At 39.8% G+C, this 25,455-nt stretch overlaps 2 protein-coding genes across 2 annotated transcripts in view; both read left to right on the top strand.

Annotated features, from left to right (window-relative positions):
* Nucleotides 1-880: 880 nt before the first annotated feature.
* SMIM26 (small integral membrane protein 26) lies at nucleotides 881-5,799 on the top strand. Its single transcript, XM_037494102.2, has 2 exons — nucleotides 881-1,049; nucleotides 2,770-5,799. The coding sequence occupies exons 1-2, from the start codon at nucleotides 932-934 to the stop codon at nucleotides 2,934-2,936; spliced, it is 285 nt and encodes a 94-aa protein (XP_037349999.1). The 5' UTR covers nucleotides 881-931; the 3' UTR covers nucleotides 2,937-5,799.
* Nucleotides 5,800-8,182: 2,383 nt separating this feature from the next.
* The window catches only part of DTD1 (D-aminoacyl-tRNA deacylase 1), a 171,987-nt gene continuing 154,714 nt past the window's right edge, over nucleotides 8,183-25,455 (top strand). The window contains exons 1-3 of the mRNA XM_054696047.1: nucleotides 8,183-8,320; nucleotides 14,092-14,182; nucleotides 16,185-16,420. Coding sequence (XP_054552022.1) covers nucleotides 8,278-8,320; nucleotides 14,092-14,182; nucleotides 16,185-16,420 — 370 coding nt within the window. The 5' untranslated portion in view covers nucleotides 8,183-8,277. The remainder of the gene's footprint in view (nucleotides 8,321-14,091; nucleotides 14,183-16,184; nucleotides 16,421-25,455) is intronic.

Raw genomic sequence — 25,455 nt, 5'->3', positions numbered from 1 at the left:
TTTTATTTTCTGCTCCTTTTACAGAAAAAAAGTTCCTATTTTTGGATGTAATTTTGTAATTAAATTTTAATCATAGATGAGTACATTAAATTATAGATTAAGGTTGTAGCTGATCCTCCTCGGGTCATTCTTTTTCCAATTAACAGAAGAGGAAATGTGATAGACCCTGCTCACTCTGGTGTTCTCTTTACTGACAATGAGTTAAGGAGCTGGAGGAGCACCACTGGATGACATAATAAAGAAGTGGTGGCAAAGTTGGGGTAAGGGGAGTTGGGAGGAGGGGCTGGACAGGTGAATCTTGACACACGGGAGAGCTAGAAGAAGAAAGGAATTCACATGTATAAATACCATTTGAAGCCTATGTAAAGCAGTTGTTAATTTTTCAAGTAAGGGCCTCCCTGGTGGTGCAGGGGGTTAAGCACGACACTATGAAGCAACCCGCAGCCTCTGCAGCACAAGTTCGAGCCCCTGCCGCCAGGGAGCTGCCCACATGGTGAGGCAGACCTCTCCTGTCTCGCCCCCTGCTCCTCTCAGCAGTGTACTTTGGTCAGTCTGCCTCTGGTGAATCCTCTCACACACACACCCCCACCAATATCTGGCCTATACCCCAGTTTCTGTATGCATAAATAAATAAATCTTTTTTTTTTAAAAAAGAATTTTTTAAGTGAGACCTCAGCTCACAGAAATTGTCATTCATGTTCATTACGTGCTGTGCCAAGTCGTGCCCACGCACGCACGCACGCACGCATCGCAGCTAGAAACCTGCCATAGCTCCAAGGCGGTGCCCGAGCCTGGGCTGGACTACACGCCCCAGCATGCCTCGGGGTAGCGCGCCGCCGGCTTCCCGTTGGAGGCGGTGGCTGTGACGCGCCACCGGAAATCCCGCCCGCCCCGGGTCTCCGGTAGACCCAGGCCTTCCCCGGGAGGGACCATGCGACCCGAGCAGGCCACGGCCTGGTACCGGCGGATGTCCGCGGTGTACGCGGCGGGTGCCTGGACCCTGTTGGGCTCTTTGTTTTTATTCGGCCGGAAGAAAGTCTCGCCACCAGGTAGGGCTCGCCCGCAGGTTCTGCGCGCAGCTTCCTGTGCGACCTACCCGCGGAGCCCGAAGTGGCTTCTTGTGCTGGGACTCGAGCCCCAGGGTTTTCTGCAGAACCAGGCGGAACAATTGCGTAGAGCCATTTGTTGTAATGGAGTCTTCCAGGAACTCCCCGTTAAATCCTCTTGACTATATCTATGTAGTTATTAAGACTGTCCCTCATACTCAGAATTTAAAGGATCTGTGAAAGGTTTCATGTGAAATTTCAAAAACTCTGGACAGTGTTTGAAAAAAATGGTGCCCCTTAACACGTCCCTCATCGTGTCACTGGACAGGGAGCGAGGAGGCGAGGTGGGGAGGGGGAGGCCCTGGGTCTGATCTCACCCTCAGCAAGCCGGGAGCGAACCAAGCACTATCCTCGGCTCCACACTCTGGAAATCAGAGGGATGGAGTGAGGGCCCTGCACCCAAACCCAGGAACAGGCTCTTGAGACCCTCTGGTCCAAATTGAAAAAGATGGTTTCACAGACGCCGGTGACGACTGGCAAGGAGCCCGCGTTTGTTGATTATGGAAAGAACAAGAAAAGAGAACTCAGGAGAGACCTCTTTAGACATAATGGAGACCCTATGTGTTGCTGGGGCTTGGGGTCTATATAGGTTTTAGGGCTGGACATTTAGAACAGAGGAATTAAATTTTATTGGCTGAGAAAGCGAGTTGAGTGGACTTGGCAAATGTCCATTTATTGTTGCTAATTTTGGGCACCATTCAGCTGCAGCTCTGTGGTCGTGCTAAACTAGTGACCATCTCCACCTCATGGGTGAACATCTCATGGAGACTCTGTGCCCACAGCTCCAATTTGAACTGGTCTGGCTTTTCTGAGTCTGTAATTCAGAAGCTGTAACTCCCTTTTCTTTTCATAGCAGTCCACTTGATAAAACTGTGGAACCGTAGCTTAGCAATGTATAGGCTGCGGAAAATTTAGTAAAAAGACACGATGGGCCAAGGAAATTGATGGCTTTAGATCTCTGAACTTAGAGTCATTAGGTTTGTTTAACCTCTTGTTTACCAGCCCATGGCAACAGCACAATTTTGTCATGAGTCCTGTCCTTGTTCTGGGTCCCTTCCTGCCTCAATCACATTAGAGGAGGGAACAATTTCAGGGCTTCTACCTGCCAATAAATACTAAACTCTTGCGGCAGAAAAGGAAATCCTTCCGCCTTCAAACATATGCTGGAAATCTGTTAGAGACATAAATTAGTTTAGAGGTTCCCAGGACAGAAGAGAGGAGATGAGTATTGACTGATAAAAGGCATAGGGCTTTTTCTGTGGGTGAAAATATCCTAAAATTGCGGTGCAGGTTACACAGATCAGAATATACTGAAAACCACTGAATTGTAGTTTTTAAATGAGGTAACTGTATGATAATGTTAAGTATATCTTAGTAAATTTGTTCTGTAAAAACTACAGATTATCTGTAGTGATGAAGAATATGGGTGGTCTGAAAGTACACGTGTTCAGCATTGAGCATTTAAAAACATTTCAGTGTCTGTAGTGTTCATGTTTTATTTGTTACTCTTTTAACTTTTTAAAAGAAAGATGGTGTCATGAATCTGATGGGGATGACGTTAGTTCTTACATTCATTTATTTCATTTCTAAGACTTTAATAATTTTAACGATTGTTTTCTAAGTTAAAAGTTAATAATTCAGCTATTTAATTTTTTCTTTAAAGATGGTGAAATAGAGGAAAAGAATGTCTCAACAAAAGAAATAACTGAGCACCCAAAAGGGTTTTATGTAGAAACGATTGTCACATATAGAGAAGATTTTGTTCCAGTTACTGAGAGGATTCTCAACTATTTGAAATCATGGACTGGTGGCCCTGGATCAGAATCATGACTGACTGCTGAGTTCACAAAATCAGGACTTCATGTCAGCATATAAATTTGATAGATGACTTGATTTCTGCTTCATGTCTGTGAAAAAGTGTATACCTTTAATTAATATTTCTGTAAAATAGAACCATTAATAAAAAATAATATATGTTTCCTTCTGTGAAAGGAAATTTGTATATTCAAATGGTGTTCTCTATACTTACCCTGAATGGCTGAAGGGAAATTTCACACTGCACTTCAATAATCTTGGTTTTCTGATACTAGTTCATACTATAGGTGTGCTTCTACTTCTACTTGGATTTTCTTATGAACAGATAAACTTACTGCATCGATAAGTGCACTGTTATAAATGTATTTTCATTATGATTTTCTTAACATTTTCTTTTCTCTATTTTATGTTATTGTAAGAACACTAAATAATCCTTTGTGAAGGACATTGGACCACTTCCAAAATTGGAAAGGGGTCAAGGAAACTGGTTAGAAATGCTGCAGCCAGGATGTAACCCCTGCTGGATAGCTGCTGAGTACAGGCATTGGGAACATCGTAATATTGGGAGCAGGCTTCTCCTGCCAGGACCCTGCCTCTGATGCTTCTGACAGCAGGGAGACTCCCTTTCCCCCCTCTCCCCCCCAGCCAGAATGACTTACCACAGCCACCTGGCTCCCGTTATTCTGTCTGAATCTCATTTTCATGCAGGGACAACTGATGCTGTCTTGGTCACAGGCTTGGACCCTAACTGAAAGGAGGCTGGGAAATGAGTTTTCTGGCTTCTTCATCCTTCTCTTGATGTATGGAGTTTTAATGTGAGAAGTTTCCTAAATATATTTGAGATACTCACATGTCCAGGCAGTAAGCTAGACTTTCATTTGGAGATATCAAAATAACCAGAATCTGAAGGTTAGCTTCTCCAGGAAGGGTCCTCTAGTCTCTCCCTGGAGGGTAGATGCCTGGTTGTAGGGATTTTGGGAGCTGTTTGGGTGTGTGTGGGTCTTACTCTGAATAAAAGTTTCTTGTCGTTTGTTGCCACATCCTTGTTCTCTATTGGCTGAATTCATGAGGATCTCCAAGTAGAAACCTCGAATCTCCTCTGTAAAGTTCAGGGAGGTTACTGGAGTAGGAGTGGGCAACTGGGGGGTCAAATGCTTCTTACACAGACTCAAAAATTCCTCTATTTCAGCATCCCCACTACCCCTGCTTCTCTACCTTTTGCTTCCAGTTACTGAGCCCTTTCATATTTCTATAAGACTAAGTAAATGGCTTCTCCCCAGTTTCCCCTTGCGGGCCCTGATAAAGATTCTTTGCTTAGCCAGACTAGGCTCCTGAACCTTCTCTTGGCCCAATATCTGATAACACTCAATATCAGATCTGGGTCCTGATACTCCACTGTTCTGCAGATAATGTCTATACCCTGGCTTGTCTTCAGCAAGAATCCTTTTGGTCAGTTTAACCAGGTCCCTTCTCCCGCATACTTCATGTTTTCTTTGGGTAATTTTGCATCTACTGACCCTCCTGTTCCTTGGCCATAAATTCCCATTTGCCAATGCTGTATCAGGAGTTGAGCTGTATTTCTTCCCCACTGACAAATTATATTCCAGTGGTCCCTACGTCCATTCCATAGACAATGTGCCCTCTCCCCACAATGTCTTCCTTACTGTGCTTTAACAAGGGTCTTTGAATAACTGTCCTTAGGTTTCCATGTTTGTGTTGAAGGCCACATCCAAGGTAAGGTGTATTTTGAGTGGGATTCCTGAAAGGGAAAAAGTATGTGGGGCTTGGAGTTGATATCATGGGAGGGCTATTTGGCCATGTTTTTGTATTTGTCCATCTCAAGTTCAGCATATATAAAAATGAACATGGAACTCTCCTGGTATCAGTCCATTTTCAGAGATGAACATCACTATCCAATTGTGTGTTGATGGTGTCAAAGGTAAAATGCCTAAATGGCTGGTGTCAAAGAAGCAGCAAAATTTCTCCAGGAAACTGAAATTAACCCAATGGAACTGAAAAAATATGCTTTTTAGGACATTGTGCTCCAGTGTGTTCTAGGATGCAGAGGACTGGACTTTAAAATTTCTGGGTTTCTGGGGAGCTCTGCATTAACTCATTTCCAAAATGACAGCTATGGCCAAAGTATATGTGGTTATGAAGTATGCTTAGCTTATTTGACTCAAGGATCATTTTCCAAGAGAATATCTACTTCTCACCCAATACTGAAGAGAAGATATCCCCTTTTTACAGATAAGAGTGCTGAGGCTAAATAAGGTTAAACCATCCTCAGATCACATAGAAAGTGGCGAGCTAGTATAGAAGCCAGTGTTTTTCTGGCACTAAAATTAAGCTTTGCTAAAGAACGTTCCTAATGACTGAGACCTAGAAGACAGATAAATTATGATGCATACATACTACAATTCTAATATATATATAGTCATCCTGTGCAGACAAAAACAACCGTACAGTTACTAATAGATAACTGTAAATCTATGATACACTGTTAACCAAAAATTTGAATTCGCACATTTATTTAGTCAGCAGTATTAACTGGACCCCAGGCACTGTGTTAGTGCATGGGCGACACAAATAGAACACAACATAATAGGCAATAGAGTAATTGAAAGTTGTCAGAAGATTCTGAGGGCAAGATGACAGGCTGGTGATGGTGAATGAGGGAACAGTGACACCAGGGTGTGTTCTCTGGGATCCCCTTTAGGGGATCTGTGATTTCCAACTTTTAAAGAATAATGTAAAGACGTTTGCCTTTTCATATTCTTTCAGGAGTGTACAATGGAGTTTTCCAGAATCTCCATGGTATATTGCTCTGTGACCCCATTGCTTTAATGTTAATATACAATGGATTTACTATTGTCATTTTTAGATGTATTAAAAAGTGTTTAACAATGTTTCTTAGTTGTAATTTCTAACATTGTATATATCTTTAGATTCTGTATAAACAAAAGCTATTTGGGGGCCTCCCTGGTGGTGCAATGGGTTAAGCACCGCACTATGAAGCTGTCTGCAGCCTCTGCAGCATGAGTTCGATCCCTGGCCAGCCAGGAAGCAACCCACATGGCAAAGCAGACCTCCCCTGTCTCGCCTGCTGCTCCCCTCAGCAGTGTATTTCAGTAGATCTGCCAGTTCTCTTCCCACTCTCTCTCTGGTGAATCCTCTCACCCCCTGTGCCTCTGGCCTGTACCCCAGCTCTTGTATGCATAAATAAATAAATCTTTAAAAAACAACAACAAGGCCTCCCTGGTGGCGCAGGCAGTTGAGCCCTGCACTGTGAAGCTGTCCACAGCCTCTGCAGCGCGGGTTCAATCCCAGCTGGCCAGCAAGAAATCCACATGGTGCGGTACACCTCTCTTACCTGGCCAGCTGCTCCCCTCAGCAGTGTACTTTGTCAGTCTGCCTGTTCTGCTCTCCGTTCTGGCTCTGGTGAATTCTCTCACCCTCCTGTGCTTCTGACTGTACCCAGTGCTTGTATAAACAAACAAACAAACAAACAAACAAATAAATAAATCTTTTTTAAAAAAAAGCTACAACAACAAAAGCTATTTGGGATGCTCAATGGTTTTTAAGAATGTAAAGGCATCAGGCCTCCCTGGTGGCGCAAGGGGTTAGGACGCAACCTATGAAGCTATCCGCAGCCACTGCAGCACGAGTTCTTCCACAGCCACTGCAGCACGAGTTCGATCCCTGGCCAGGGAGTTAACCCACATAGCACAGCAGACCTCTCCTGACTTGCTTGCTGCTCCTCTCAGCGGTGTATTTTTGTCAATCCACCTGTTCTCCTCCCCAATCTTTCTCTGGTGAATCCTCTCACCCCTCTCCCCCCCACACCTCTGGCCTGTACCTCAGTTTTTGTATGCATAAATAAATAAATATTTTTAAAAAAGAATGTAAAGGTGTCTTGTGATAAAAATGTTTGAGGTATGCTGATTTAATGAAAAAATTTCAAATTTTACCACTTACCCCAATGACAAACTTTTTCTCTTTTTATTTTTCTGACCTGGAAACAAGCCAATCTTAAGCATCACACTTAGTTTTCCTGTCTCTTTAGAAAGCCCCCTTTAATCTGGAGCAGTTCCCAGATTTCCTTTTCATTTTTAAGAATTGACTGTTCTGTAGAGCGTTCCTTAATTGAACTTTGATATTTCTTCATGCATGATTGGATCCAGATTATACATTTTGGACAGAAATACCACAAAACTGATGTGCTTGCTCAGTGCAGTTAGGGAGTGTACTAATTTGCTTGTCTCATTACTGTGATGTTTGCCTTGATCATTAAGGTAAGTTAGTATTCAGTATGTAACATTCAAGCACACTATAGTCTGTCATCATTTCTCATCAAATGACTGTTTCTTGTTCTCCATTTGAATGATTTTTCTTATTGGGGAATAAAAGTTATCCCTTGTGCTGTTAGAGTCTCTAGTTGGATCTGAAAATTAAGCTGTCACAGAAGAAAAACATGCACATTTATTGAACATATTTTATATGGAAAGGGAAGCTTTATAAGGTGGTGAAGACCCAAATAAACAGATCTATGTACTTTGTTGCTGGATTTGATGAAGAGGGGGCAGCCCTGGAAGAAAGTGATAGGTTAAGTAGTAGGAGGTAAGTGCAGTAAACTGGGAAATACTTAGCAAGGCATTTGTTAGGGATTCTTCTTGGAGTCCCTTTATCTTCACAAATCACTATGTTCCTGGGGTGGTGAGGATCCTCACATGTAGTTTTCTCAAATTACTACAGCTTAAAATAGTATGCCAAGGTGCCATATTTTGGGGTAGCATGTCTTCAACTATCCATGCAATTACAGGATTATGAAAAGACACCTGGAGAGGGAATTCTTTTTATCAGCGATAATAATTTTTCAGGATAAAATTTGCACAATCCAATGAACTTTTAAAGCACCTTTATTTTGTATATTTCATGTAAATCTGCTAACAGCTCTGCTGGGGGGGGTAAATATTAGTATTTGTAATAGAGGGGAAATTAGAATTACAGTCTCACATACACGTAAACCCGTGCAAAGCAGGGGTGAAGACTGGGCAAGGGGTTGGAGGCGCTAAGGGTTCAGGCGTGGCCTAGCGGCCGCGGGTACCATGGGGGCGGGGCCTATCCCTGGATGGGTGGGACGGAGGTAAGGCCGCAGGTGGGCGGGACGGGCGTGGGTGGGACCAACCTGTGGGTGGGCGTGGCCTACGTGGGCCGGCCGTTGCCGTCTGCGTTGGCTCCGTGGGCCCGGCGCACTTCTTGGTGTCACCCCCAGAGGGCGCCGGCCGCAGAGCCGCCCGTGGAGTCGCGAGGCCGGAAGGAGCGCGGCGCCGCCCAACTCGCCCCTGCCGCCGCCATGAAGGCCGTGGTGCAGCGCGTCACCCGGGCCAGCGTCACAGGTCAGTCGGGCGGGGCCGGGCCCGGGAGGAGCCGCCCCCGACCCCGCGCGGGTCCTTCTCCGGCCGCCCCCGCAAGGGCCTCTGCGCGTGATCCCCCGGGCCACCCTGGCCTTGCGCGAGCGAGGTTCGGGTAATCCCAGTCGCTCGGCGGGATTTGGGGCGCCGCTGTGGCCAGAGAGCACAATCCATGTGGTTGGACGGCCCCCTCGAGCACCTGGCTTCAGGACCTCCGATTTGGGTTCATGATCAGCGCCCATTATCATCATCATCATCATCATCATCATCATCATCATTATTATTTTCGTTGTCCAGTGTAGAGGGTGGCAGAACCTGGGATGGTTCTGTGGCCTATTTTTGAATGAAATGTTGCACATACAACGTGTAGGGAGCATTTCCAGAGGGGTCGGACCTCTCCCTTTCTGATTTTGTTTTTTAAATCTTCCATACTGCTCAATATTTACATATCCTAATTTTTATGGAGCTTGACGCCTAATAAAATGCACAGTGTGAAGAGTTGTTGATTTGGATGAGTTCTGACAGTTGTGACTACCACGTGACCGTCGCTGACTACATTGTCACAGAACGTTGTTCCCAGATTCCTCATCCCAGATTGGTCAGAATCTGAAGAATTCAGTGTGAAGCATTTCTTTTCCTTTTCTTTCTTCATTTTTTTTTTTTTAACCAGTTTCTGGTGAACCAAGCCACAAGTCATCACTCCAATCTAATTTGAACATAGTGGTCCAAATGATTAATGTTACAAAAAACTCAAGCCAAGATAATAAAGATATTAAGTAAATATTTGAATGACAAGTATTAGATTGTCTTCTAATCTTCCTTTTTTGGCGGGGAGCAAAAAAAAAAAATTATTTCAGTTCAAATAATTCCAGCTAACCTATTCTTCAGTTTTTCGCAACCACTCTACATCAAATTTGTGTTCTTTTGACCACAGAAGTATAAATCTAAAAACAACAAAATCCCCTAAAGAAACAACCAAACAGCAAAATCAATTATTTAGGTCTGAGATCCTACTTTTCAACCCGGCATAATGTCCTCTAAGTTGTTCTGGTAGCCCCTTTGGAAATGGTGCTTCTGTGATAGAGAATAGAATAGCACTGGGATTTATGGAATTTTAAAAACAAAGGTTTTTTGTGTTTTTTTTTTAAGCATTTCAGTAAATATTTAAGTTCACTAAAACTGGGAAAACTCATTGATGAAAATTTTTTTTTTGCTGTTTTGAGAATCTTGCAAAATGCTCAAGGTGGTCATTACCAACAAGTAAACTTTATAGAATTTAAGTTTTGATCTGCCCTCTCTTGAACTCTTTATCCTGCTGATCTAGAATATTGAAAATGTGAATTGTCAGATTTGCTGAGTAGAGTTCGAGTGAGTTTAGTTTACTACTAATATTAGCTGCTTTCAATGAGAACAAACCAACTTGCACTTTAAAAAAAGTGTTAATATAGTGGGAAGGTGTTAAAAATTTGTGTTATTAAAATGGGATTTTCAGTGCTTTGAATTAGCTAGGACTTCTAGTTGAATTATAAAGAGACTTTTTGACTCCTTTAGAATGTGGTTTGCTTCATTAATGTTGGCTGTACTCAAATGGCATTTTATTTCAGGGATTCTAAGATGTCCCTTCCTATTTTATGGTTGGGACAGAGAAGACTATTAGCAGTCACATTTTATTAAGAGGCAGTTTCACTTTATGAGATTGGTCAGACACATTTTGATGCCTTAGCATGCTTATTGTGATAATCTAATTTGAAAAGCTTTATTATGAAACATTTCAAGCATTTACTTGGTTACACAGATGGAATAATACAGTAACTATCATGTCCCATCACTCAGCTTCAGCTGCTAAAATCTGAATCGAATCAGAATGTTGGGAGAAGGATCTAAAATGATTGGTTTTGAATGTGTTAATTTGGGAGTTTGTGAATTCTTGAAGAAGGGACCTCAGTCAAGAGTATTGCCACTCATACGTGGAGAAATTGACTAAATATTTTAGATCTTCTAGTCCTATGATCTTTTGTCTAAAATGACGATTCTCAAGTTTTTCTCTTGGCAATCCATTTATCTATAGGAAAAGATGCTTTTGAACCTTTTATTTATTCTACTTTTCCATGGAGGAAGGGCAAAACTACTCTAAAATAGAAGAGCAAACTCAAATGTACAATTTTGGAGTTAGTTTGTTTTCTATAACATAATAGTACATTATAGAAATGTTGAAATTTGGGGTGGGATGGGCATAACAAAACAAAATAAAACAAATGTTGTGTTGAAACTCTTCAAATAGTGATTTGAATCACTTCAAATAGTGATTCTCTTTTGAGAATCTACTCTAAGAAAGTAATCCTAATTACAGACAAAGCTGTAGGGGGATGAATAGAACACAAAGGATTATTCAGGTAGTGAAAATATTCTGTATCATACCACAGCGGAGGGTATTTGTCATTATGTATTTGTCCAAATTTGCAGACTGTTCAAGACCAAGAATGAACCCTAAGTTAAACTATGGACACATAATGATGTGTCAGTGTAGGTTATGAATTTAACAAATGCATTACTGTTTTGGCATATTGCTAATGAAGGGGCTATACATTTGTGGGGGAGAAGGTATATGAGAAATCTCTGTACCTTCTGTTCAATTTTGCTGTGACTCTAAAACTGCTCTTAAAAAGTAAGGTCTATTTTGCTTTGGAAACAACCCAAATGCCCAAAAATAGATGACTGGATCAAGAAGATGTGGTACATATATACCATGGAATATTACTCAGCATTCAAAAAAGATAAACACATGCAATTTGCTGCAACATGGATGGCGCTGGAAGGGATCATGCTCAGCGAAATAAGCCAAAAAGAAAAAGAAAAATACCGGATGGTCTCACTCATAGCAGGAATCTAGAAAACTTAAATAATGGACCAGGAAAATGAAAAACTATAAGAAAGTGAAAATCAAAATCAACAAAAAACTATGAACCAGAGACACTTTTAGGGGGGCGGGGGCGGGAGGGGAGGGATTGGGGTCAGAATGGGGGGCGGCAATTGTATGGGGAATATAACAATAAAATTTATAAAAAAAAAAAAAAAAAAAAAAGTGATTAACAGGAGAAAAACAAAACAAAAAAAAAAAAAAAAAAAAAAAAAAAGTAAGGTCTATTTTGGAGCCTCACTGGTGGCGCAAGGGGTTAGGACACAACCTATGAAGCTATCCACGGCCACTGCAGCACGAGTTCAATCTCCAGCCAGGGAGAAATCCATATGGTGCAGCAGACCTCTCCTAACTCGTCTGCTGCTCCCCTCAGCAGTGTATTTCAGTCAATCCACCTGTTCTGCTCCCCACTCTGTTTCTGGTGAATCCTCTCATCCACCACACCTCTGGCCTGTACCCCAGTTCTTGTATGCATAAATAAATATATCTTAAAAAAAAGTAAGTTCTATTTAGAAATTTTCAAAGTGTACAAAGATTCTCGCTGTAGTGTTATTTACTGAAGTGAAAATTTGGAAACAAACCATGTATAGCCAGTTAAATGAGATGGCTAGTCAGTTCATTGGATGGAATCCTAGTAGTTCCACTCAATAGGATGCAGCTAGTAAAAGGTGTTTAGGAAGAACTTATGGAAAAATTCTTATGCAATATTAAAGAAAAAGACAAACACAAAATTTTCTGTACAATGTTATTATAGTACTTGAAAACAAATGTGAAGTAAAACCTGGAAATAGAGAAAATGTCCAAAGGAAATCATTAAATGTTAAAGTGCTTGTCCTGGGTATTCCCCCCCCCTCCATTATATTTTCCAAAATTTCTGTAATGTATTTGCATTACTTTAATGATGGATGTAGCTCAAAAATTTTTATTAAAGCTTTAAAAACATACTTTGGGGGAAATTAGAAAAAAATGAAATTATAAGGAAACTATTGATTTATTTAAAGAACAAATTTAGCCAAAGCTTTTTCTACAGCAGAGCAAGCAAGTAACTCCTGTTTATTACCTATGTTAGGATATATTTTATTTATTTCAGCTTTTTAGTCAGCGGCTTAAAAGACAGTAAATCATTCATTGTCCTTTGTTAGGAAAGCAGTACAGAAGAAAACGTTAAAATAGTTGTTCCTTTAAATATAAAAATAAGAGAAATTTAGGTTTATTAATATTTGAGGAATGGGTTGGTACTGGTACTCCTGGGATCTGAATGCAGTGCTTTATTAGACTGCTCGACCATCCTTACTCGCCTCTTTTGGGATCTGAATGTCAAGTAATTCATTGTTTGACACCTAAAAGACGACGGGGTTTTTTTTTTTTTTAGTGTTGGTGGAGAAGGATTTTTTTAATTTATTTTTTACATCATTGTTCATTTTTAAACAATATTTGCTTCTCCCCACCCCCTCAGGTGTAGTCCCCATAGAGTTTCCTTCACCAATGCACCTGTGCACCATCACCTCAGTCCCCTGTGCTCCTCCCTCCTCCCTCTGGTCCCTCTCCCTCCTCCTCCCCTGCAGGATGTCTCTGATTTATAATTTTCTGTTTTTGCTTGATGTGTTTTGTACTGTTATTATTTTTTACCCTGATGTCTTATTTCGTTCCCCTATATTCCTCCTATAAGTGAAACCATCCAATATTTTTCTTTTTCCTTCTGACTTATTTCACTGAGCATAATTCCTTCTAGCTCCATCCACATTGCTGCAAATGGCATGAGTTTATCTTTTTGATTGCTGAGTAATATTCCATTGTGTATATATGCCACATCTTCTTGATCCAGTCATGTATTTTTGGGCATTTGGATTGTCCGAGTTTCTTACTTTTTACTTAGCTTATAGGTTGTTACGACTTGGCATAGTTTGTGTTTATGGGTATTGTTATCCAACAGAAGCTAGCAAGAGAATGGCGTAGTAGATCCTTCTGCTTAGAACACTACATGATTAAGTAACAAAACATCAATAATCTAATGAGGTTTGGCAAAATGTTGGCCCCAAATTTTAAACTATATATTTAAATCACCATTGTAATAATGTATCTTAGTCTAAGTATGTGCCAGCATTAATATACTGTCTCATGGTAGTAGAACAGCATCGAGATACTGTCTGGTGGTAGTAGAACATATTTGAATATAATACATACACAAATGTTTGAAATGGGTGTATATGTTCAGAGTTTTCTTTTTAATGGGTGACTGCAGCATTCAAAAAGATTTGAAGATCATTGGGTTAGACCAAAACTTTAGTGGCAAACTAGGAAATGGAAGAAGTTTGCTGACCTGAAGCTCAGTTCATAAATGTATAAACGGTGGTTTTGTGTATATTTTATTTATGTTCTCTGCGCTAAGTAGAAAAATTATTTCTTTGCTTTTATGACATAAATATTTTCCATTTTGTTCTGTCTGTATATTGTATTACCACATTTTTCTGAGAAAAGCAGACATCTCCTTTCTGAGAATTAATATAACTGAGCTGGATTCTTTGGGGAGGAAAATTATTCTGTTTTTACAGATGGAAATATTCCATCATAGAAGGTTTCAGAGTTTCTTATCCAAGCTAGCACAGATGAAAATATGCCCTGAAAATCTTGCTTTCTGGTTCTTCATGTCACAAATCATTTATTCCAGAAAAGAAATCCGAATGAACGTGAATTATGATTGTCTTTCTGCATTTATGTAACCCCTTTCAAGTTCGAACACCTACCAACTTTGCCAAAGAAGTTATAGGAAATATATGTATTACTTAAACATTCCTATGGTTTATTGAAAGTGCTTCATGGTATCTTTTTCTCTGTTTAGTTGGAGGAGAGCAGATAAGTGCTATTGGACGGGGCCTCTGTGTGTTACTGGGTATTTCTCTGGAAGATACACAGAAGGAACTGGAGCACATGTAAGTTGTGAATTTGTAAGTCATTGCTATTTGAATCAGATACATGGTGGTTTTATATCATTCATCCATTCATCCACCCACCACCCACCCATCCTGGGATCTTCCATACTTTTTGTCTATATTTATGCCCTAGTCAATGTAGTATGGTTATCCCCCTGCTTCACATGAGGATACTGAGGAAGAGATTTTGTCAAACATTGCTCACTAAGTCAGCAGCAGAGTGGGGTCCAACTTAAGCTTCCATCCCTATTTGCTACTATAGCCATAAACCATCCTCTTAATATAAAACTGAGCCTCTTTTCTTGTGAATGATTCCATTTTTCAGTTTGAGCAATATGGCCGCTGGGCACAATTTATATATTTTTAGAATGCCCTGTAGCTCATTGTATACATAGGGATATTATGCTCAGAAAAGTAAAATTATATGCCTAAGGTCACACATATACACGCTTAGTTAAACCCTGAATCTGAATTAGAATCTAGGCTAGACCACCTGACTTGGAAGTTGGTATTTATTTTAAGGTAGGGAGGGATTTGTCATTGCCTGACTTGATTCTCCTAGTACAGGCAGATGCTGCCTCCTTCTACTCACCCTCCTCTAGTACCACTTGGCACATTTACTTCAGATGCTTGGATCTGTTTATTTTGCCCCTTGGTGCCTAGAGCATGGGTATAACCCCACTCAGTCGTTCCTTTTGTATTAGGTTGAAAATCAGGCTTGGAACCTAATTCCTGCTAAGGTGTTGATGACTGATAGGACAATTCAGTACCTCGTCAATGATTTTGGTGTTTTAATTGTTGGACACTCAGTGTCAGTGGAGTGGTCTAGTGGTAAAAACTGGATTCTGGGTCTGAATCTCTTTAGGAATTTGACATACTAGAAAGATAAATACTTAACTTGGTGGTTAAGAGTAACTCAAGACAGACTTTGGTTGTGGAGATGTGGTAATGAACAGTACCCACTACAGAAGGTACCCATATGAAGAATCAGTGAATTTGGGCCTCCCTGGTGGCGCAGCGGTTGAGCACTGGGTTGCGAAGCTGCCCGCAGCCTCTGCAGTGCCGGTTCGATCCCTGGCCTCTGGGTGAGGGTCCCGCTTGGCGCGCAGACCTCTTCTGCGGCCTGCTGCTCCCCTCAGCAGTGTGTTTCGGTCCATCTGCCTGTTCTGTTCCCCGCTCTGGCTCTGGTGAATTCTCTCACCCTCCTGCGCTTCTGACTATACCCAGTGCTTGTATAAATCAATCAATCAATCTTTAAAAAAAAAAAGAATCAGCGAATTAGTATGCATAATGTCTTCAACATCATACAAGAATGTGCTTTCAAATGGTAGATTTTAACTTTCATGGAGGAGTTCTTTGAAATTCTTCTCAAACCTGACACTGTAACTGTTATCTGGTCCTCTTCCTTGCCAAGGCTATATCCATATGTCATCCTTTGTCATCCACATGTAGAGGGAACACCTCTCTGGGGCTTAAGGAGCATGTGACATAGTTGTCAATTCATAATGTCATTGTGTCTTTCCCAGGCCTTTTTGTATGTTTACATTGACCATGAGTTTTCTCCAGAATATTTGCTGAATTGTTCATTTTGAATAGCTCCAAGAAAAGGTATAAAATGGGGTATTTATTCCTGTATAAAATTGAATTATTCCATAAAAAGTTAAAATTTGACCTGTATCTTGACATATCCATCAACTTGTATCTATCCACAATGTGAAGCTCTGCTCTAGAGCTCCAAAAACATGTGATACCTTTCATTGCTTAAGGTTGAAAATAAGTCCAATAATTGGAGGGATTGGCAAAAAAAAAAAAAGGAAATCCCAAAATAATACTACCCCACATTATAGATGAGGAAACTGAGGTGTTGAGTGGGTTACCAAATTGCCCTCTAAACAGTAGTCAGTATCATTACCTTAATTTGGCAGATGCTGGTGTGCTGCAACATGGAGTGTGTAGGGCTTGTGTTTCCTCAGCTAGCTCTCACTGCTGCCTTTCACCTTAGGGTCCGGAAGATTTTAAACCTGCGAGTGTTTGAAGATGAGAGTGGGAAACACTGGTCAAAGAGTGTGATGGACAAACAATATGAGGTGTTGTGCATCAGCCAGTTCACCCTTCAGTGCATCCTGAAGGGGAACAAGCCCGACTTCCACTTGGCGATGCCCACGGAGCAGGCAGAGAGCTTCTACAACAGCTTCCTGGAGCAGATGCGCAAGACTTACAGGCCAGAGCTCATCAAAGGTAGGCAGATCAAACCTGCCCTGCAGGGGGGTCTCTGGGGAATGGGGAGCAGTTGTAGCATCTCTTTTTCTAGAAAGGTTGTTGTTTATGCTTACTACTTAAGAGGGCAAATGGTTGCTGCTGCTGTAATACATGCCCTCTGAATGCCCCGATACCATTTATTCTTCATTCTTCTATTCACATTTGAAAATGTTTAGCAACCCAGAAGTGTTTTTGAGATAATGGTGTGGGTTTTTTGGTAGCTTACCTTATCTGGCAGAGAAGTAAATCTGAGCCACAAATATGACCCAAATGCTAACTTAAATTTCTTGTAGGATATTAAAATAAAAAAAGTGAAATTAATTTTAAAAGTATATTTTATTTATACATCTAAAATATTAGGGTTTTTCCATGTAATCAAAATAAAATTATTAATGAGATAATTTACCTTCCTTTTTATTTTTATTATAATTTATTTATTTATATATATTTTACATCACTGTTCATTTTTGTACATTGTTTGCTTTCTCCTCTCGGGTGTATTCCCCAAAGAATTCCCACTACCAATTCACCCATGCGCCATCACCATGGTCCCCTGTGCTCTTCCCCACCCCTGTTTTGGTCCCTCTCCCTCATCCTCTCCTGCAGAATCTCTGATTTATAGTTGCCTGTTAATTTGTTGTTGTTATTATTTCTTTCCCCTGATCCCTTATTTCCCTTTATTAAATACTAAAGTCATCTAAACATCTCAGTTGTGCCATATTCAAATGTCCCGTAGCTATGTATACTTAGTGACTTGCACCTCAGGCATGTAGGTTTAGGTCTTTGCTTAGCTGCTTGTTGTCCGGAATGCCAACCTAGTTTGATTGACTAAGATTTAGTCTAGAAAATGTCCTAGAATGTTGGTCCTGGTTTGTAGGTGGATTATATATATATCTGAAATTTTGAATCTTTTTAAGAGGGCCATTCATTTCTAGTCTGTTTTCATGTTTCTCATGTTAAATTGCGTTCAGTACTCTTGTGTTTTGCTTTTTACTTCAAAGTAACTAGCAAAGAATATTCAGCCTCCTTTGGACATGCGTCTCAGGGTGGGACATTTCTAAGTAAGAGACATTTAATAGCTACCTACAATTTCTTTCTTTCTTTCTTTCTTTTTTTTTTTTTTTAAAGATTTATTTATTTATACAAGCACTGGGTACAGTTAGAAGCGCAGGAGGGTGAGAGAATTCACCAGAGCCAGAGCGGGGAACAGAACAGGCAGATGGACCGAAACACACTGCTGAGGGGAGCAGCGGGCATGGCAGGAGAGGTCTGCGCGCCTTGTGGGACCCTCGCCGGCAGCTGGGAATCGAACCAGAGCTACAGAGGCTGCTGGCAGCTTTGCAGCCCAGTGCTCAACAGCTGTGCCACCAGGGGAGGCCCTCTTTTTTTTTTTTTAAAGATTTATTTGTTTATGCATATAAGAACTGGGGTACAGGCCAGAGGTGTGGGGGTGAGAGGATTACCAGAGACAGAGTGGGGAACAGAACAGGTAGATGTACAGAAATAACACTGCTGAGGGGAGCAGTGAGCGAGACAGGGGAGGTCTGCTGCACCATGTGGGTATCTCCCTGGCCGGGGATCGAACTTGTGCTGCAGTGGCTGCGGATAGCTTCATAGGTTGTGTCTTAACCCCTTGCACCACTAGGGAGGCCCACCTACCTACAATTTCTTTTGGTGCCATCTTACCCCTAATGTTGTTTATAGTTAACTCTTTAGTGTTTCTGTACTTAAACTGCCTTTAGATTTAACAAACCTAGACCCCATGTTTATTGGATCCATTTTCAACCTTAAGTAAAGTTTTTGGAGTTTTGGAATAAAGCTCTACATTGAGGATTGTCAATTCATCAGATTTGCTCAAATTAGATGAGTGATATTTCTACCCCTCTTTGGCATTTCCTTTCATTTTAATTATCTTTCTTGTGTAAAGTAATCATTTGAATAAGGACAAATGGATTCAACATGATCAGGACACTCCTGCCTTAAATCAAGTCCCACTCTATACTTGTGTCCTGGTAGAAAAGAATATATTAATATTTGCCTCTCTTGGAAATATCCAAGTTTAGAACTCAATTTATAAGTCCAGTCATGGATGTCTCTAGTATTTTTCCCACCCTGTGTCCACTGGGATCCTTCGACATGGCTTTGCTGCAAACATTTCTTCCCAGAATTAGTAATTAAGTGAACGCCTCTGGATAATTATTTTTCTTTTGTTGAGCCAGGGATTAAATGCTGCCAGCTTTGTGTTCTCTGCTTGATGTCTGTGGAATCATCTTGTTTCTGAGTAGTCTCAGATGAATTTTAAAATGCACTGAAGTTTTTTGAAAGGAGAGCACTACGAATATCATAAAAGCATCAGTGAAGACAATCTAAAGTGGGGGAACTCTGATGACTGTTAAGGAGTTCTTCAATGAAAACAAAACTTTTATCTAAGTCTTTAAAGAGGAGTGTTTTATGTATTATTTGGTATTTTGTGTTCCTAAAAACACCTTTTACTTTTTGAAATGATATGTATTTTATCCAGGTGATTATATGAAGTGCCTGAAGTGTAAATAATATGGTTTTATAATGGATCAGAATTTAAGCTTATTGGGAGGTAATATGTCTGATCATTTTAATGAAAAATTGACATGAATTTGTGCAAAGAATTTTAATCAAAATTTATTTAAACTCCTTGGAATTTCAGATATCAATGGTGTATTACTTGTTTGTTTTACATTTTATCTTCTTTAAGCTTCATGAAATAAAAATACAGGTTATATGTTTGCTGTCTTTTTCTTAATTTTGAGAATTTGGCTTCTAGCTCCAATATGGAAAGCCCACTCTGAGCTGAAGGTTATGATGGCATGCAAACTAACCGCTAAATATATTTAGGATTTTCAGGGGCACTTTAGCAACTTTCAAACTAAGGTTTTTTTTTTTTTTTCCAGTTTTATTGCAATGTAATTGATATACAACACTCTACTTGTCTTGGTTGTAGAACATGAGGTTTTGATATATGTATTGTGAAATGATTGCCACAATAAGTTCAGTGAATTTCCAATATAGTTTCAGTTTTTTCCTTGTGATCAGAACTTTTAAGATCCACTTTTCTAGCAACATTCATGTATATGATATAGTATGTTAAAATTAACTATAGTCATCATTTTATATGTTACATCCCCAGAACTTATGAATCTTATTACTAGACTTTATTTTTTATTTATTTTTATTTTTTAAAGGTTGAAAAAAGGTTTATTTACAAGGGAAAGGGAATGAGGAAATGTACAACTCAGGGAGAAAAGAGGGAGATAAATTTTTTTTTAAAGTTCTTTTAAAGATTTATTTATTTATTAAGACACAGAGTGCAGCCTGGATTAAGAAACAAAACCCAACCTTTTGCTGTCTCCAGGAAACACATTTAGCTACAGAAGATAAAAATAGACTCAAAGTTAAAGGATGGAAAACAATCGTACAATCAAATGGACCAAAAAAGAAAGCAGGAACAGCTATACTTATATCAGATAAAACAGATTTCAAACTCAAAAAGATAAAAAGAGACCCCAATGGTCACTACATTATGATCAAGGGGACAATACTTCAAGAAGAAATAACACTCATTAACATACACTCACCAAACGAAGGAGCACCAAAATATATCAGACAACTGTTGTCATCTCTGAAAACAGACATCAGAGAAAACACATACGTAGTGGGAGACTTCAACACACCACTATCAACAATGGATAGATCAACAAGACAAAAAATAAGTAAAGAAACTAAAGCTCTAAATAAGGACCTAGAGCATTTGGGCTTAATAGACATCTATAGAACACTAAACCCCCAAAAAACGGAGTACACATTTTTCTCAAGCACACACGGACACGGATCATTCTCCAGGATCGATCACATACTGGGGCACAAGACAAACATCAACAGATACACCAAGATTGAAATCATACCAACCATCTTTTCTGACCATGAAGGCATCAAACTAGAAATAAACCATAAAAAGAAGGCAAGGAACCCTCCTACCTCATGGAGATTAAAAACCACACTACTGGAAGACCACTGGACTAATGAGATCAGAGAAGAAATTAAAAAATTCTTTGAATTGAATGACAAGGAGGACACCAATATCCTAAATGTATGGGATGCAGCAAAAGCAGTAATAAGAGGAAAATATATAGCAATAGAAGCTCACATCAAGAAACAAGAAAGAACTCAAAGAAACAACCTAATCTCGAAGCTCAAAGAACTAGAAAAAGAACAACAAAAAAACCCCAAAACCAGTAGAAGAAAAGCAATAATAAAAACCAAAGCAGAAATAAATGAAATTGAAACTAAAAAACAATCCAAAAGATCAATGAAACCAAGAGCTGGTTCTTTGAAAAAATCAATAAAATAGACAAACCCCTAGCCAGGCTCACAAAGGAAAAAAGGGAGAAAGCACAAATAAACAGGATCATAAATGAAAGAGGAGAAATCACAACGGACACAGCAGAAATCAAAAGAATAATCAGTAACTACTATGAACAGTTATATGGAAACAAGTTCAACAATCTAGAGGAGATGGACAAATTCCTACAACTCTACAATCACCCAAAGCTAGATAAAGAAGAAATAGAACACCTAAACAGACCAGTTACAAGCAGCGAAATTGAAATGGTAATCAAAAACCTTCCCAAAAACAAAAGCCCAGGACCTGATGGATTTACAAATGAATTCTACCAAAGATTCAGAGACGAATTAGTGCCTGTCCTTCACAAACTCTTCCAAAAAATTGAGAAGGAAGGGACAATACCAAACACGTTCTATGAAGTCAACATTACACTAATACCAAAACCGAACAAGGACAACACAAAAAAGGAAAACTACAGGCCAATCTTGCTAATGAACACTGATGCAAAAATCCTCAATAAAATTTTAGCTATCAGAATCCAACAATGTATCCATAAGATAATTCACCACGACCAAGTAGGATTCATTCCAGGGACACAAGGATGGTTCAACATCCGAAAATTAATCAACGTTATCCAACACATCAACAAAAAGAAATATAAAAACCATATGATAATATCAATCGATGCTGAGAAAGCTTTCAACAAAGTGCAACACCCATTCATGATAAAAGCCCTTGACATTCTTGGGATACAAGGAACATACCTCAACATCATAAAGGCCATATATGACAAGCCAACAGCCAGTATCATTCTCAGTGGTGAAAAGCTGAAAGCATTCCCATTAAGATCTGGAACAAGACAAGGATGTCCATTCTCACCACTGCTTTTCAATATAATACTGGAAGTCCTAGCCAGAGCAATAAGAAAAGAGAAAGACATACAAGGAATCCAAATAGGAAAAGAAGAAGTCAAACTATCACTATTTTCAGATGATATGATGATATACATAGAGAACCCCAAAAACTCCACAGAAAAACTAATTCAACTCATCAATCAGTTCAGTCAAGTGGCAGGATACAAAATCAACACGCAAAAGTCAGTAGCCTTCCTATACACAAACAATAAATCTGAAGAAGAAGAAATAAAAAAAAAATCCCTTTTATTATCGAAACAAAAAAAATCAAATATTTGGGAATAAATCTAACAAAAGAGGTAAAGGACCTATACAAAGAAAACTATAAAACACTGTTAAAAGAAATAGAAGAAGACACAAAGAACTGGAAAGACATCCCCTGCTCATGGATTGGAAGAATAAACATTATTAAAATGGCCATCCTACCAAAAGCAACATACAGATTCAATGCTATTCCAATCAAACTTTCAATGTCATTCTTCAAAGAAATAGAACAATTATTGATGAAATTCATATGGAATCACCAAAAACCCCGAATAGCCAAAGCTCTCCTGAAAAAAAAAGAAGGGAATGGAGGCATCACACTTCCAGACTTCAAACTATACTACAAAGCCATAATCATCAAAACTACATGGTACTGGAACAAGAAAAGACATACCGACCAATGGATTCGAATAGAAAATCCAGAAATAAACCCACAGATTTATGGTCAACTCATCTTTGACAAAGGAGCAAAGAATATGCATTGGAGCAAAGAAAGTTTGTTCAATAAATGGTGCTGGGAAAACTGGGTCACTACATGCAAAAGAATGAAGCTTGACTACTACCTCACACCATGCACAAAAAACAACTCAAAATGGATTAAAGAACTAGACATAAGACCTGAAACCATAAAATACATAGAAGGAAATATAGGCGAAACACTACGTGATATTCACATCAAAGACATCTTTACAGACACATCACCCAAAGCAGTGATAGTGAAGGCAAAGATAAACAGCTGGGACTACATCAAATTAAAGAGCTTCTGCACAGCAAAAGAGACAATAACAAAAACAAAGAGAAACCCCACCAACTGGGAGAACATATTTGCACACAACACTAATGATAAAGGACTGATCACAAAAATCTGCAAAGAGCTGATGAGATTCAACAACAACAAAGAAAATAATCCAGTGAAAAAATGGGCAGAAGAGCTAAAAAGAAACTTCTCTGAAGAGGAAATGCAAATGGCCAACAGGCATATGAAAAAATGTTCAACATCACTTGTAATCAGGGAAATGCAAATCAAAACAACCATGAGATACCATTTTACACCAGTGAGAATGACACATATTAAAAAACTAGCACAACAAATGTTGGCGAGGGTGTGGAGAAAAAGGAACTCTCCTGCACTGTTGGTGGGAGTGCAAACTGGTCCAACCACTATGGAGAGCTGTGTGGAGATTTCTGGACCTACTAAACATAGAGCTTCCATATGATCCAGCAATTCCACTCCTAGGTATTTACCCAAAGGACACAGAAACATCAATTCCAAAGAACACCTGCACCCCTATGTTTATAGCATCACTATTTATAGCTAAGCTTTGGAAACAGCCCAAATGCCCAAAAATAGATGATTGGATCAAGAAGATATGGTACATATATACCATGGAATATTACTCAGCATTCAAAAAAGTTAAACACATGCAATTTGCAGCAACATGGATGGTGCTGGAAGGGATCATGCTCAGTGAAATAAGCCAGAAAGAAAAAGAAAAATATCGGATGGTCTCACTCATAGCAGGAATCTAGAAAATTTAAATAAGGGACCAGGAAAATGAATAACTATAAGAAAGTGAAAATCAAAATCAACAAAAAACTATGAACCAGAGACACTTTTTTGGGGGTAAGGGGTGGGAGGGGAGGGTTTGGGGTCAAAATAAGGTGGTTGCAATTGTATGGGGAATATAAAAATAAAATTTATTATAAAAAAAGAAATAAAAGATTTATTTATTTATTTATTTATTTATTTATACAAGCACTGGGTACAGTCAGAAGCGTTGGAGGGTGAGAGAATTCACCAGAGCAAGAGCAGGGAGCAGAGCAGCAGAAGGACCGAGGTACACTGCTGAGGGGAGCAGCGGGTGGCAGGAGGGGTCTGCGCGCCATGTGGGACCCTCCTCCGGAGGCCGGGGAGCAGCTGGTGATTGAACTGGCGCCGCAGAGGCTGTGGACAGCCTAGCAACCCAGCGCTCAACCGCTGCGCCACCAGGGAGGCCCCAGGAGATAAATTCTTAAATGTGTCCTACCTGTTCTGCCGACCTGGAATCCCAAATGACCTGCCGAGACCAAACCTGCCTGGCCAAGAGCAGGAGCCAGTGTGCCTGACCCCACTAACATGGCTAGCTTTTATTTACAAACAGAGAAAATGGCTACTTAACTCTGCACTTAGGTCCTTGCAACTTCCCTTTGGGAATTCTGGAATTTGTAGTTCCCCGTGTCTTGATGGAATGGGGGCAGGCATCCACAAAGCCTGTATGGAATTAGCTCAGGACATCTTTTCCCCCTAACAATTCCCTCCTTTGACTTTTTGCCACCATTTCCATGGTGTTGAAGATCAAATGTATGGATGCTGGGGTACAGTCTCAGATGAAAATTTTTCTCAGGGTTCCATTGGAAAGCAAACCAGTCTCTCCAGGTATTGTCCATTGTGGAAAGCAAAAGTCCTCTATTCCTGGGAAGTTGTTTATCAGTCCAAGCAAAAAAAAAAACAAAAAACAAAAAAACCATCAGGAGGCATTAGCCAAAACAAAACAGCAAAGATATCAATTCACAGGAAAAATATTAAAATTGATTCAACTTACGCAAAAACAGGTTCTCTCAACCTTGATCCCAAATTGTTTCAACAGTGTAGCAAAAGTTTGCAAACCAAATCTACTTTTAAACCATATTATCTATTATTGCATAAAATCACAGGGCAGACTAACTAAACAGCAATTTTAGCTGGCTTTGTTGGAATACTCCATAAAGGATCAGAGTGAACTCTTGACATCTGGTTCATGTAGGCTTCATGAACAAAGTTGGTCTCATCAGACTACACCTGGGCTTCCTCTTCTCAAGGGTACCAGGGCTTTTTCTTTTTCTGGGTTGTCCAGTCCTGCCCATGGAGGCAGCTTCCTCACCTCCCTTGGAGGTCTTTGGGACCTACCGACAAAGCAACAGGTTCTCCTCTTCTTGGTTCAGCTTTGTTTCAACTTCCTGGAAGATTCCATTCAAAGCCACACAATGACACTCATGTCCAATTGTTCTAGTTTAAGCAGACAAAGTCACTATGGAAGTTATGCAAAAATAGACTCTGAGATAAGTAGTAAAAAAAAAACTACCACTATTTTCATGCTGTGTTGGTATCAAGGGGAGAGAATATGTGAACACAAGTTAGCTTTCCTGGAAAAAACAATACAACATTGCTGCAGATCTGGTCACTCAAAACAAGAAAACTTTATGAATTCAGAACAAAATGCAAAAAAAAATGGCCAGTATTATGTCAAAGAAAACTTAGTAAAAATCAATTTCCAGGTCTATTCAGTTCTTTGTAGCAAATTTTTACTCTCAGCAGTTCCATCAGTAGGAATCTGTTGAGGCCTTTTCTCCCTTTTTTTTCTCCAGAAACAATTTCTGTGCTATACAATATTGCAAGGCAACAATCACCATTGGCAATTTACATACATATCAGGTATGGA

This window comes from Talpa occidentalis, unplaced genomic scaffold (assembly GCF_014898055.3).
Source record: "Talpa occidentalis isolate TD23 unplaced genomic scaffold, MPIMG_talOcc4v2.1 talOcc4.10, whole genome shotgun sequence".
NCBI classification, from domain to species: domain Eukaryota; kingdom Metazoa; phylum Chordata; class Mammalia; order Eulipotyphla; family Talpidae; genus Talpa; species Talpa occidentalis.
The sequence above is the reverse complement of the archived record's forward strand: the minus strand, read 5'-3'. Positions and strand labels throughout refer to the sequence as shown.